The 14,595-nt window shown below is 45.5% G+C and overlaps 1 protein-coding gene across 1 annotated transcript in view; it reads right to left on the reverse strand.

Moving 5' to 3' along the window:
• The window catches only part of cps1 (carbamoyl-phosphate synthase 1, mitochondrial), a gene marked incomplete at both ends in the record, with an annotated part of 36,658 nt that extends 22,273 nt beyond the window's left edge, over positions 1–14,385 (reverse strand). Inside the window, 24 exons of the mRNA XM_080535545.1 lie at positions 118–181; positions 312–377; positions 1,724–1,865; positions 5,398–5,516; positions 6,427–6,603; positions 6,932–7,130; positions 7,414–7,624; positions 7,803–7,947; positions 8,129–8,257; positions 8,418–8,575; positions 8,694–8,883; positions 9,856–9,951; positions 10,098–10,199; positions 10,447–10,524; positions 10,623–10,764; positions 10,958–11,064; positions 11,220–11,348; positions 11,479–11,568; positions 11,717–11,809; positions 11,914–11,970; positions 12,095–12,184; positions 12,415–12,559; positions 13,209–13,318; positions 14,260–14,385. Of these exons, the coding sequence (XP_080391671.1) occupies positions 118–181; positions 312–377; positions 1,724–1,865; positions 5,398–5,516; positions 6,427–6,603; positions 6,932–7,130; positions 7,414–7,624; positions 7,803–7,947; positions 8,129–8,257; positions 8,418–8,575; positions 8,694–8,883; positions 9,856–9,951; positions 10,098–10,199; positions 10,447–10,524; positions 10,623–10,764; positions 10,958–11,064; positions 11,220–11,348; positions 11,479–11,568; positions 11,717–11,809; positions 11,914–11,970; positions 12,095–12,184; positions 12,415–12,559; positions 13,209–13,318; positions 14,260–14,385 (2,965 nt within the window). The remainder of the gene's footprint in view (positions 1–117; positions 182–311; positions 378–1,723; positions 1,866–5,397; positions 5,517–6,426; positions 6,604–6,931; positions 7,131–7,413; positions 7,625–7,802; positions 7,948–8,128; positions 8,258–8,417; positions 8,576–8,693; positions 8,884–9,855; positions 9,952–10,097; positions 10,200–10,446; positions 10,525–10,622; positions 10,765–10,957; positions 11,065–11,219; positions 11,349–11,478; positions 11,569–11,716; positions 11,810–11,913; positions 11,971–12,094; positions 12,185–12,414; positions 12,560–13,208; positions 13,319–14,259) is intronic.
• Positions 14,386–14,595: the final 210 nt, after the last annotated feature.

The raw sequence follows: 14,595 nt of genomic DNA on the forward strand, positions 1-14,595 counted from the left end.
GAGGGGATGGGCGTGGTTCACATCAAACAGAACAGATTCATAAAGTAATGTAGAGTTCAACAACTTGAACTGTGAATTCATCTGTATATATCGGAAGCACAATGACACTGATCTCACCAATGTGGTAGGGTCCACACCCTAGGACCATGATTCCCTTGTCCTGGAACTCTAAATCATGCTCCTGTTGGATTGACGCACGTCAGACAAGATCATGACACTCAGGGGGACAGCTTCAGTCACAATTTAGACATTAAAACAGAGGAGACGATATATCATGAGTTCATTATAAGATACGGTAAGACAAGACTCACCTGGCCATGATAGGTGCAGTACAGGTAGTTGGTCACTGCTGGGTACTCAGCAGCAAGAGTGTCAATCTGGCCAGAGAAAGTAAAACGGAATCATTTCTCAATGTATTCTTCAACACTGAACATAAAGAACATAAAGTTGTGTACATAGCCTTTATTTATGTAAACCAGCTCCTTACCTTCTTGTGATTTTTTTTTCTAAAAAGTGTTTTTTTTTCCCTTTCCTAACACCAGGGGAGCTGTCAGGGCAAAACCTTCCGTGTGGGGAAAAGCTACCGGGGGTGCGGCCTAACGCGTCACGACCAGCTGGCACGCGCACGCGTCACGACCTGGCGACTGTGACATATGTTATATATGTATATAAGTTACATATGACTGTAGTTATCATAACTGTACATGTCCTACTCTAATGGATCTTGAACGAAACGCGCATTTTTTAGTTGAATTGCTGAGTTGCGTTTGCAACTTTATGAGAAAATGATCTACTGATCAGACCACTCTAACAGGAGTGTTTGTCCGTGAATAACACCGGCTATGCCCGGGGTAGAAACACAAGACTATAGCTGGATAAGGTCTACACGGTCTACACGGTCATTTTAAGCCGTCGACCAGCCCTCTACGACCACGGGAAGTCATGTTAAAAGTGAAGATACTTCTGTTAAACTAAGCTAAGCTAAACATCGCTAATCGCTAACTCCCTCCTGGGCTTAAAGTGACAAGTAATAACGTTGTGAAAAAAACCGTCAGATCAGATAGATATAAGGGTTATTTTGATAAACCGGATACATTTTGTGAATATATATGGTTACTTTCTCGCCTGAAAACATATTAAAACTTCATAAAATGACATATTAACACTTGTAGAGCCAAATTAAAGCTTTTCGCTAATGGCGGCCAAAACGGAGGTTTCAAAAACACTCGCCAGCTGGTCGTGACGCGTGCGCGTGCCAGCTGGTCGTGACGCGTTAGGCCGCACCCCCGGTAGCTTTTCCCCACACGGAAGGTTTTGCCCTGACAGAGCCACCCCTCCTTAATTTCGTTGTTTGGTACCTGTACTGTAGCAATGACAATAAAGTCCATTCATTCATTCAAAGGATACTCTGTATCAATTCAACTAATTCTGTAATCCAGAGAATACCACAGGTCAATTTCAGGTCATTTCTTATCCCAACCATGGGGAATCAAAGTGGTAATATTTCACATCGCCGTGCCAAGAGATGGACCAACTTCCATGCTCCAGAGCCCCAAGACACACATGACGTGTGTGGCGTATTCAGTTAGGAGGTGGAGGGAGGTTAGGAGGAAGAAAACGGAACATCACGGGGGGATGAGACCAGGAGGTTGAGTGTCATACATGTCAGCTCCTGTGGGAGCCGCTGACTAATGATGGCGCCCCAGAGCACTGCGGTGTTCACCTGTTTGACCCAGGGTTTGATTTTCTGTTTCAGCCTCAGCTCTCTGGCCTCCCCCTCGCTGGTGCCCAGGGCGTGGCCCACCTGTCGGTCCGAGAAGCCGTCCTGCTTGGCCTTCAGCAGCAAGTCGTAGGATACGGTAACACTGCAGATGGAAATGGAGGATCAAATACATTAATTTAACTTGGAAATCTTGAGCGATTTTTTTGGCGGGGTTTGCGGGTGTGTGTCTGTGTAGTAAACAACACAGGTCAAAGCAAAAGGTGGGACCGGGACTTGGCTGGCTTATCCAGAGGTGGGTGGGAAAGCTGCCTCCAGAGCAAATCAATATCACATCAATAACTCAAGACAGGCACAGGTCAAGTTCAAAACTCATTTGAATCCTGGAAAGTTTTAGGTGAAACAAACAAAGAAGAAAACAGTGAAAACAGGAAAATAACCTTTATTCTGCTGCTTCTTTCCCTCCGCCTGAATTATTAAAGACCTCACACACCATAAGGATATGTGAAAAATGTCAACTGTGTTTTAACTTCCTCCACCGCAGTCTTACTGGAGAAATAATAACTTCTTTAAAGGAAAAAAGAAACGAGACCAGCATGTGAATCGCAGAATGTGCTTAAGAGTGCGTGATTCCAACAGCACAGCTGGAGGTCCTGAAGGAGATCTTATGAAAGATAATTAGTCTAGACAGAATGAGCATGCAGTGGCAGGCTGAAATATTGCTGTGTAGGTGTGTGTAGGTGTATGTGCGTGTGTATTTGTGTGTGTGTGTGTGTGTGTGTGTGTGTGTGTGTGTGTGTGTGTGTGTGTGTATGGCCATGCCTGGGTGTGTGCACCGTAGAGACTGCCTGATATAGATCAGCTTACACAGCTGGGGCGAGCATGATGACTCGGCTAATTGTCATGCCTGATGCACACACCTGCTTCTGCATCGGTCGCCCTGCTCCGCTCCCAGGCCAGAACCCCCCTCTACGGGCCGTAGGGCAGTGGACAGCATTGTCTATTATTGAACAGCGGGTGTGACAGGAGGGTCAGGATGCTGCTGGAGGAACAGCCTGAGCAGAGCCACGGCAGTTAAGGCTTTGATCTGGAGGACGTGGGGACTGTCGGAGGGCCGGGGAGAGAGAGTTGGGAAGACATTGGGGGAGAGGTGGACTGAGGTTGGAGTGAACTGGAGGGAAAATATATACTGTGCCCCTAATACATGCAGGTGTTGGTAATGGCCACCAGAGGGCAGCGGGAGGCATTGGACTCACTGACTTGGCAACTCAAATGTGTCTGTCCTGTATGTAAGGCACAAAGGCCTTGCAAGCTCATATACACAGACCGGTTAGTACCGAATGGACAGGACAGACGAACAAGACAGACAGACGCAGACCAACACTAAACTGCACTCTGCTGCAGTTTCAGTGACCTCTAATTACTGGCATGACCTCAAGGGTCAAAGGGCGTTCCAGTCACTGCTCCAGGATGTGGTCTCAAGGCCTGCTGCTCGATGGGCCAACATCAAGAACAGTAGCGGCTCTAGTATTCAAAGGCTTGCCATTTTTCTCAAGAGTTAGACAGGTCTACTCTAATCCCCCTCAGATTTGAGTAAAACGTATTGAAGTGGGCCCACCACATTCCGCCCACTAGTGTCATCCTCTTTGAGTGGTAGATCTAGTCATCACCTCATTTAATTCAGCTGCTCTTGCTTTGTCTCTAATGGGTGGGGGTCTTGGTTTGTAACACATGAAGTTTGTATTCATTAGCTGCATTGCTATTGTAGTGGTTTTATATCATGTTATACTGAGAAATGTAAATCTCTACAGTAGTGGCGAAGCTAGCACTCAAGGAAGGCCCATTTCCTTCCTGTAAGGGATGGGCCAAGATCTGTGGCGCAGTGAATCATTCTGACTATGGACAGGGCCCATAACTTATGTAAGCACATATTTGTACAATATGATTGGTTCCCAAGAATGGTGACCTCATGACCAAGGACAGTTCTATAAATATGAGTCGCACCCATCTTTGGGGCCTGCTGCTTCTTGCTTTGGGCCATTGCTTCTTGCTTATTGGTCTGCTCATTTCTCTCTGCGCTCATGTAAATTGGCTTAATAAAAGGCCTCTTTGGAGACAATTGATCTAAGCTCTTTGTGCTTTGTAAGTTCTACTAAATCTATTAAGAATCAATTATATCCACAACACTATGTTGTTGTTTTTCCCCGTTTTTTTTATTTTATAATCAGTATTTTATTGAATTTTTCATATTGTCACATTTTGTCTCTCCATTGCTATGTCGAAACTGACACAGATTTGGATTTGTAGTGACTGGATTGATGTTTTCCCATCGACTGTGCCTTTCCCTTGTAGTATATTTTACTTACACACACACATGCATGGGTGTATGGTATGGGCCTGTTCTCCTGACAAGGGGGGTTTTATGACACATTGTAAACACATCCTTTGTCTTAAGGGCCATATGTTTACTTCCTGTGAATCTGACTTGAACTTTAACCTGGAATGACTTTTAGGCAGGGTGACATCATATTGGGGTCTCCTACTCATCACACCTCAAGCATCTATGCAGTGACTGTGATAGGACCATTGTTTATAACTGTATTTGCATACTATTGTTTATAAATAAGAGTGTGGGCCCAGGGGGCTCTCGCTCTTGTCTTCTCTTCTCTCTTCTTCTCTCTCACCTCTGGAACACACATCTCTCTCTCTCTCTCTCTCTCTCTCTCTCTCTCTCTCTCTCTCTCTCTCTCTCTCTCTCAGACCTGTACTTTGTTTCAATAAATAGTCTTAAACTACTCAGAATGATATTCTTCATTTTAGTATCCAACAAGTAGCTTAATAAACAACACCCTCTCAGCCATTCAACTTATTATATTTTTTAAGTCTTCCGTTAGCAGCTTAGTATTGTTCCCGTTCCTTTTGTTCAGTTTGTAGTGACAACCAGATCAACAGAGTGTGTAATTGATTGAATAGAATTGATTTCTATTAAAATTAAGGACCCTGCAAAGACAAGGTTATACACTCCCCCCCAAAAAAGGTGCAACTATTATCATTGCACTCAAATGTTTGAATTTTAGCTAATTTTAGGAGAGCCACAGCAAAGGGGGGTTAATACTTTTGTTCTTCTGTTTTTCTGTTTTTCTTTCACTTTAAATGTCCAGAAGACTGTGTAGGTCAGTGGGGGAAAAAACGATTTAATGTATTACAATTTCAGCCTCTGAGGTAACACCATTTGAAAATTGTGCAGGGGCGAATACTTGCACAGCCTCTATATCTTGCTCAACAGCCAATTTCCTCAGTCGTGTTGATCTCAGTTTTCTTTATATCGAGCTGTTGAGAAGATTCAATGTCCTCATAGCACCACCTGGTGGATGCAGTAATTCTTGTATGTGCAATGTTCTATGTGCGTGCGTGCATGTGTGTGTGTGTGTGTGTGTGTGTATGTGTGTGCACACTCAAGTCCTCAAACAAGGAGAAAAAGAGATTCATGTGGCACACGTGCGCCATGTGACTAGGAGAGAAAATTGAATATGTTACCAAACTGGCAGACGATGTCACAGACCCTAGCTACTTTATTCTGAGAGGCAATTAACCACCACACTTAATCACACCTAAACATGCATGTATGTGTGTGTGTGTGTGTGTGTGTGTGTGTGTGTGTCTCCCCTCCCTCTAACCTGTTGAACTGGCTCAAGTGCTGCTCCAGCTCGGTGATGCGTCTCAGCTTGTGCAGGAACCACTTATCTATGGCAGTGAGCTGGTGGATCTGGTCCACCTTCATCCCACTGTGGAGCGCCTGGGGGGGAGGAGACAATCTCACTGAGTCTCATAACACACCTTAAGACAACCAAAACAACCAAAACTATTTAATTCCAGATTAAAATTCAACCTTATTATGTTCAACACCCGTACTTGTGTGCCTAAATGATGTATGTGACATTCAGTACGGTTTAGAAGACTTTCAGTAACGGTTTAGAAGACTTTCCCCTCTTCCTCGGAACACATAATGTGCTTGTTAGCACCATGAATATTTACTCAGTTGTGTTATGGAGCTATCAGACATGCTTGGTCATTCTCAAAAGAGGGTATAATGCATCTTAATCGTGAACAGTGTGTGTGTGTCCGCAGTGTCCCTTGAATATAAAGTGAGGCTCAATGAGGTGTGACCAGCCCAGCTCCAGATACTGTGTGCTGCCTGCTACAGTGTGTGTGTGGGACACCAGGCAGGACAAGGCACTCAGGCCTATCAGACAGCGTGTCTCTTTAATGGTCTCTCTAATAGAAGATATAACCGGCTGTGGATTGAAATTCGACACACGGGGCGGGGTGGAGGGGCGGGGTGGAGGGGGGTTGGAGACGCAAAATGACAGTGCTCTACCGCAAGGCCAACCTTGAGAGTTATTGATGTTTCATAGCTTGATGCGATGTGGCCCATTACTTCTTAATAAATCTGCCAGCCTCAATAACTTCATCCTACATTCAATGAAGAATTCCTCTGTTCACAGGGTCACAAGCATTTCTCTTTTCTTCGTCGAAGCACATTTCAATGAGTTGCCGTCAAGTGTCGCAGAGACAGATGTGCCGCCTCGACTGTGCTAATGTCTACGGTACTCGTGACTCGTGAGGTGACTCGTGCAGGGATCCGTACTAGGCTTCTGACATGGAGATGAAGGTGAGGTGGTGGGGGTGGTGGTGTCTTACAGTACCATGGCCAGGGAGAAGACGCGGGTACTGGAAGGCACGGACAGCTCCTTCTGCAGGTCCTGCTGGGCGGACCAGGCCTTGTTCAAGGGCAGGCGGGGCACAAAGCCGTCCACTGAGGGGTGGCACATACGCAGGGCCTTCTGCATGCTCTCTTCAAAGGTGCGGCCCACAGCCATCACCTAAGGGGGTTAAAAGATGGATAGAGAGACAGGTCTTGTAAAAGACATCGGCAACCTTTCCCTTTATCTTCTGATGAATAAAACAAGGAGGATAACTATGTTAATATACAGTGCTGTGAAAAAGTAGTTGCCCCCTTCCCAATTTCGTCCGTTTTTGCATGTTTGTCACACTTAAATGTTTCAGATCATCAAACCATTTTAGTATTTAGTATTACACAAAGATAACCGTAGTAAATAGAAAATGCAGCACTGTATATTATGTTATAGCATACTATGTTACTATATACTATATTACTATTCAAGTAATCCATTCGGAGTGTTCCCTGACCTCTCCGACACTCTTCATGGCACTGCCGATCTCATGGGACATGCCCTGGAAGCGGTCCAGGTCCCAGCGGGGGATCTTAGTGACGATGTAGTCCAGACTGGGCTCAAAGCAGGCCGTGGTCTTCTCCGACACGGCATTCTTGATCTCAGGCAAAGGGATGCCCAACGCCAGTTTGGCTGCCACGAAGGCCAGAGGGTATCTGGGGAGAAAAAGGAGAGGAGAGATTGATTGGCTGACAGACTTCAGACAGGAGATTGTACTGAGATGGATGAAGCTGGATATTATCTTATGGAAGGATGCGATCACTGTTGCGATCAAAATTCCCTCGTAGGTTACAGGCAACTGACAAAATATTACATATGCCGGCAATCAGTCCCATTTTTATCCCAAATAATTAAATATGGACCACAGTCTCTGGCTTACACCCCACAAGACTCGATGTCAGAACACAGCCTCATGGGTAGTGTTGACGTGTGTCTCACCCGGTGGCCTTGGAGGCCAGGGCGGAGCTGCGGGAGAGGCGGGCGTTGACCTCGATGATGCAGTACTCCAGTGAGCCCGGGTGCAGAGCGTACTGGATGTTACACTCGCCCACGATCCCCAGGTGGCGCACCACCTTAATGGCTGTCTCACGCAGCATGTGGTACTCCTCGTTGGACAGGGTCTGGCTGGGCGCCACCACGATCGAGTCCCCTGGGGAGATAGGGTGGACCACAGCCTTGCATATAGACAAATGCTTCAATTCCACAATGAGATAAAAATGTTTTCTATGATGTTCTATGATGTAACTAAGTAGACTGAGTGAGATAATAAAAATGGCATTGCTAATGTTTTGATTTCACACACCAGAGATGGAAGTCGGGGGGTGTACCTGTGTGGATGCCGAGGGGGTCAAAGTTCTCCATGTTGCAGACAGTGACACAGTTGTCGGCGATGTCCCTCACCACCTCATACTCCACCTCCTTCCACCCCATCAGAGACTTCTCCACCAGGATCTGAGAGCTCATGGCCAGAGCCTGGAGACACACACATACGCACACACTCAGAAACAGTAGGACCAGCAACCATCAATAGGGTGAATAATGGAATTACAGAGACTAACTATTGAATACTGTAGACCACCTTTTTGCATTTGTAATGTCCTTGTCTCAGTACCCTGGTGGGCTCTCAGTACCCCTAGGCAAGGCCTGTACCCACCTGTTGTGCAGTCTCCTGCAGCTTCTTCTTGTTGCCACACAGGCCAGAGCCCAGCCCACCGAGGGCATAGGCTGACCGTAGCATGACAGGGTAGCCAATCTTCTCCGCTGCTTTTAGGGCATCTGCCACCTGTAGGAGATACAATATCATAACATCACCTAGCTCTACTCTGACATCACCATGACTACAGTTGCTGTAGGGTTGTGAGCAACCAGCTGTGCATTCATCAGATTAAAGACACATTTAATCATGATCATCGTTTTGTTTTCTTTTTTTTCGTATGTCTCACCGTCTCAACAGCAAAACTGGGGGCGATCTTCTCATTGATCTCATTCAGCTTATCAGCAAAGAGCTGCCTGTCCTCAGTGGCCATGATGGACTCTACCGGAGTCCCTAACACCCTCACGCCATACTTCTGCAGGACCCCAGACTGAAACAGCTCCACTCCTGAACACGCAGGAAAACACAACCATAAGCAAACACAAGCGGATGCATGCATGTAAAAATGCACGCCCACATATCTCTCTCTCTCTCTTCCTCCCTCTCACACACGCAATGGACTCACCACAGTTGAGAGCGGTCTGCCCTCCCATGGAAAGCACGATGCCGTCAGGTCGTTCAGCCTTGATGACCTCAGTGACAAACTGGGGCGTGACGGGCAGGAAGTAGACAGAGTCGGCCTGTTTGCTGCCCACCTCATTAGTCTGGACTGACGCAATGTTGGGATTCATCAGAACCGTCTTTATGTTCTCTTCCTGTCACAGAAACATTGAGAACCCACAACCCAGAAATGTGAATGTTGATGTAAATGAAAACTTCAAAACACACTAACTCCATTCGAAGAGACTGGCATAGACATTTCCATTGCCCTCCCATATGCATTGGAAAGAGAAAGCATGTTGTCTTCTTTCAGCTCTATACTTCAATAGGGGGGTCAAAGTAGAGATTCTCAGCTTTAATTGTTGTTGTTTTCAAAAACGGGTTCACCATTTAGAAGGTACATTTTATTTGTTTACATACTCCCCCTATTTCAGGGCTCTAAAGGCATTGGAAAAAAACATAATGTCCAAATAAAGTATTCATGTTTAGTATGTTTTTGGTCCACAATCCTTTGCATGCAATAACTGCCTGAAAACTACGACCCATTGACCCCACCAGACGCTGGGTATGGTGATGTTCTACCAGGCCTATACTACAGCCTTCTTCAGTTAGGGTCGGCTTGCATAAGCAAGTCGCTGAAATAGAGGGGCTATGTCATTTCCAAATGGTGAAACCAATCAGAAAAAAACAACAACATTGAATTAGTAGCAGTTGAAAATCTCTACGTTAACCTCACAGTAATTGTTTGAAATCCAAACTTGGAGTATAGAGCTAAAAGAAGACAAAACACTTATTCTTTCCATTTATGTATGGGTCACTGTATGTGTGAAAATAGTATTTTCAGCCTCTTTGTAACTTTTTGACAATCTTGAGCTGCTGCTGAGTCTCTCCTGACACTGCAGTCTTAATTTTAATAATTTTGCCATTTAGCAGACGCTTTTAATCCAAAGCGACTTACAATTACGAATTACAGGGACATTCCCCCTGGAGTAACTGAGGGCTAAGTGCCTTACTCAAGGGCACACTAGTAGTGGTGTGGTTTCAGGCGGGATTTGAACTCACAACCTTCCGATCACAAGTCCAACTCACTATCCACTAGACCACCACTACCCCCACAGTCTTCTCACCTTCAAGGCTTTGACAGCCTGTGACCCTGAGTAGTCAAACTCTCCTGCCTGGCCGATAGACAGGCCTCCAGAACCCAGCACCAGAACCTTGGAAACCTGCACCAAGGACAGACAATGCAGTATTATTGCACAAGATGAATGCACACTTTGGGGAAGTACATTTATGGCATACCTTGATCAATCTGAGCAAAGTTGACTAATGTCGTCTAGTAAATATACTATAATTGGTGTGGGCATCTGACCGGAGTTCTTGGCGGGACGGCAGGTTTCTTAGGCATGACTGACATAATGTTGGCTCCCTTCCCTCCGTTCTTTATCAGGGATAGGAAGGCATCAAACAGGAACTGCAAAACCAATGGAAACATTATAAGTGAGATACAACTCAATCACAGAAAGCACACAGTTGTCTTTAAAAAAAATAATGTATAGCACTGTCTTGCTATCTCCGGGGACAGAGATTACAGTGGATGATTTGCAGTCAATCACAGCCTCTCCTGTATGTCAATCTAACCGAGGCCCCAGTGGGTCTCTAATGGTTACAGTGATATTGTGATGACACTTTAATTGCAAGAATTTGCATCACAACTTTACCTCTGTGTCTGTGGGCCCCCCCTTGGCCTCTGGGTGGAACTGAGCCGTGAAGATAGGTTTGGTGTCATGCATGATGCCCTGGGATACAAACAAAACCGAGATTGAATAAATACAAACAACTTAATGTACTCATTAAAAAAACATCTGAAGAAAAACGAAATAAATAAGGAACAGACCTCGTTGGTGCCGTCGTTGGCATTGACAAACAACGGGCTCCAGCCCGGTGGCAGAGTCTCAGTGTCGATGCCATAACCATGGTTCTGTGCTGTGATGAAGGCCTGACCCGTCATCACATTCAGCACCGGCTGATTCTGCCCTCTACGGAACCGTAAACAGAATTGTTTTCATGTGAAATGTAGCCATTCATCGACCAACTACAGCCTTGTTTGTACAGAAGAAAAGTAAGTGTTATCTATCCCATCCCCCTGAGGCAGAGGTTCATCTGTAAACAGAGAGTTAGGACTAAGGACGGATGATCCTGCAGGTGCACCTGTCCAGCACGTGTGTTCACCTGTTGCCCATGGGCAGTTTGTAAGACTGGGCTCCAGCAGCCAGGGCTGTGATCTGGTTCCCCATGCAGATGCCAAACACAGGCTGGGGGCGGTCACTCTCCAGCACCTTAGGACAACAGTGCCACAAGGGGGGTAAGGAGTCTAAAACGACATATCACATGTCACAACATTCTTGGCGTTTATGCTTATAACTACAGTATCAATATCTCTATGAACAAGTCCCCCCTGTCCTTGAATTGCAATGAGCTGCTGTTGCAGTACCTTGCGGAGGTTTTGGATAAGGGACTGGGCCAGTGCGGGGTCCCCGGGCCCGTTGGAGATGAAGAGGCCGTCGTACTCCAGACTCATCAGGTCCTGGTCCCAGGGCACCAGATGGACCTCCGCACCACGCTACACACACACACAATCACTATTATTACCAATCAATCAACACATCAAGGTGCTAGCAGATACTAACCCATATTTCATATGTTGGTCACACTCAAACGGTCTCAACCCTAACCCTGTCTCCTTCCCTCACCTTGACGAGGAGTCTGATGATGTTGTGTTTGATCCCACAGTCAACAGCGACCACTTTAATGGGATTCCCTTTCCCAAACACTTTGGTCTCCTGGGAACATGCAAGACAGGGAGAGGGTATCATTAGCATTCATGTAAACACTAAGCAACTGTTTGGAGAGATGTGTCTTAGTGTTTCCTACTCAGTTGTCATGGGTAACAAGGGAGTATTTTCAGGTGTGATGGCAGCCGACAGTTACCTTTGTTGAGACCTCTGCTACAATATTTTTGTGGTTGGGGTCCGATATCTCCACAGGCTGCCCCTCAAACTCAATCTTCCCCAAAACCGTCCCCTGAGGAAAAAGATATAGCGTTAATGCATGATATTGTTCTGAGACGTCAAACAAAGAGTATTGTTTCGTGAATCCAAATGCAAACTGCCAAGCAAAACATTTACCTTGTCTCTGATTATCTTGGTCAGCATCCTAGTATCCACTCCAAATAATGCAGGGACCTTTGAACGATAAAAGGAAAAAGCTCACTAATGCAAGACAACGTCAATTTAACACACAATATAGACCTGTTTGTGTGCTGACAACATGTGAGGCGGGGGTAAGGACTTGTGATGCGGTCACTACCTTCTCTTCTTCCAGCCAATCTGCCAGGGACTTGACAGAGTTCCAGTGGCTGTACTCATGACTGTAGTCTTCCACCAGGAGGCCAGACACCTGCAGAGACCGCAACACGAACACAGGTGTAAGAAAACTATAGTCAAATACCATCCCATCTTGTAAAGTGTTTTACCTATTTACCTGTAAGTATCACAGTATAACAGTACAGTCTTTAAAAGCATGTCTCAAAGGTCACATGTCTCTGTGTCACCACAGTAACCCAATCTGCTGTTATTACAGTTACACTTATTACAGTGTCATTATCCCCAATGCTCCTCCTGACCCACCTGGATACGTTCTGACTCCACATTTCTCCTCAGACCCAGCTCGTCCACCTCCTGTGTGTTGGGCACACCATAGTTACCCACAATGGGGTACGTCAAGGTGAGGATCTGGCCTCTGTAACTGGGATCTGTAAGGGCCTCTGGGTACCTGTGAAGAGAATAGTTATATCTCACAATATAAGAAGTGCAGACATCTATTTGTGATCCATGCATTGTTATTGTAAGTATATATGCAATCATGCTCTCTGTGGGTTAGGGTTATCGTGACTGTGATTGTGGATATTTTCAATTAAACAACCATGTTTAAGTACTCTTTCTGTGCGTACATTACTCACCATCAGTTTTTCACACAGCCAGAACTACCCAAGATTAGCTAGCTAACTTAGCAAGTGCTAGAGATAACACCTGACACTGCAGCTCCAGTGACTACTAGCCAGGAGAAACCTTAATATAGTTTCTAAATATGTTTCAAAATAAGTTTAACACAATTAAACATCACGTTTATTCACGTTTCTTCAGGGCTTCTGAGGCTGACAATAGCAGAGCGGAGGTCTTTCAAAAAATAAAGGTCCTTCAACGAAACTGGCGACTTGTTTTAAAAAAATAAAAGGTCCCGCAACAAAATAATCCTATTATTATTACTGAGGGGGACAAATGTGCCTGCTTCTAACATTGGGGGGGTGGGCATATCCACCATGTCCCTGCTCACTCCTACACCCTTGGTTTCAAACATTGGTCTTGAGATGCCACACTGATTAGAGGCCTAAACAGACAAGTGCATCAGGGACTCATCTTACCCCACCAGCCCTGTGTTGAAGACCAACTCTCCAGCCATAGACTTCCCATGCCCAAAGGAGTAACCCTTCATCCGGGTGCCATCCTCCAGGACCAGGTGGGCCGTCTTGGCCTGTAGGTATAAGGAAACAGGCAGAGCATTACACACTCGTCTGTGCTGGTGACTTGCTGGCTGCATCTAAGGTGCCTACCACTGCCGTTGTGCCCTTGAGCAAGGCACTTAACCCCTAACTGCTCCAGGGGCACCGAAGATGGCCCTGTGCCCAGAGAGGGTTTTTGGTGGGTTGATACCACACTCCAAACTGTGATTGATTGAAAATAAAAAATAATACAAACATGGTTTGTTTGGTTTTGTATGTCATCGGTCTGTGAGTAAGTTGGTTAATGACTCATGCAGCACTTTTAATTTGACAGTACTGCCACTCATGCTCAAAGAGCAGCCATTCCTGGACTGTTCAACCCTGAATGCTGAGACAGACAATTCTCTTGTTCTGTTTTTCACTACATAGGATTATCAACAGTGTGTGTGTGTGTGTGTGTGTGTGTGTGTGTGTGTGTGTGTGTGTGTGTGTGTGTGTGTGTGTGTGTGTGTGTGTGTGTGTGTGTGTGTGTGTGTGTGTGTGTGTGTGTGTGTGTGTGTGCGTGTGTGTGTGTGTGCGTGCGTGTGTGTGCGTGCGTGCGTGACAGTTTTTTGATTGATGATTCATGCCAATGTAAAAGGTATCATCACAGCATAGTAGTGTATCAAATGACGCAACATTACTCGCATTCATTTGAGCGCAACTTGATATCGTATAATATTGATTTTAAAAAGTTGCATAACATTACACTCGTTACTACCAACAACTGTGTAAACTGTGTATGGTTCAAAAATAATAGATCGCCCTCGTGTGAACTATACGTAGCTACCTGAGAGGCGCAAACTGGAGCACGCACTTTGTAATACTAGCTGCATGGGGTTAACTAGGCCAGCAGAAAGGTTCGCTGTAATATATAATATAAGATGTTGATAGAACTTTTTCAAAGTAGCTTGCTGTCTAATTGCTCACTTACCTTTAAGCTGAAGAGTCTAGTAGTGGATCTCAAACAGACCGGGTTACGGTGTCTTCTGGTGATGAGCCATGTTGATCCTTGCCTTAGAGATTTAACCACGTTGAAAGCTGACAATATATGGGTCATATTGTCTCTAAAATGGCCTTAACCTGACTGTGGCAGGGGTTGCTCTGTGAGAGCAAAGTATGTTTTGTATTGTTGTCAAAGCAATACCGATAGAGCAAGTAAACACAAATGAATTAATGGATTTGCGCTCGGAGCTCCCCGCGTGTCTCAGCGAAGGGAAATCCAGCGATGTCATCAGACAGACAGACGTGGTGTTGGCAGTGAATGGAG

The sequence above is a fragment of the Nansenia antarctica genome (assembly GCF_963989245.1).
Source record: "Nansenia antarctica genome assembly, chromosome: 7".
In the NCBI taxonomy this organism is placed as follows: domain Eukaryota; kingdom Metazoa; phylum Chordata; class Actinopteri; order Argentiniformes; family Microstomatidae; genus Nansenia; species Nansenia antarctica.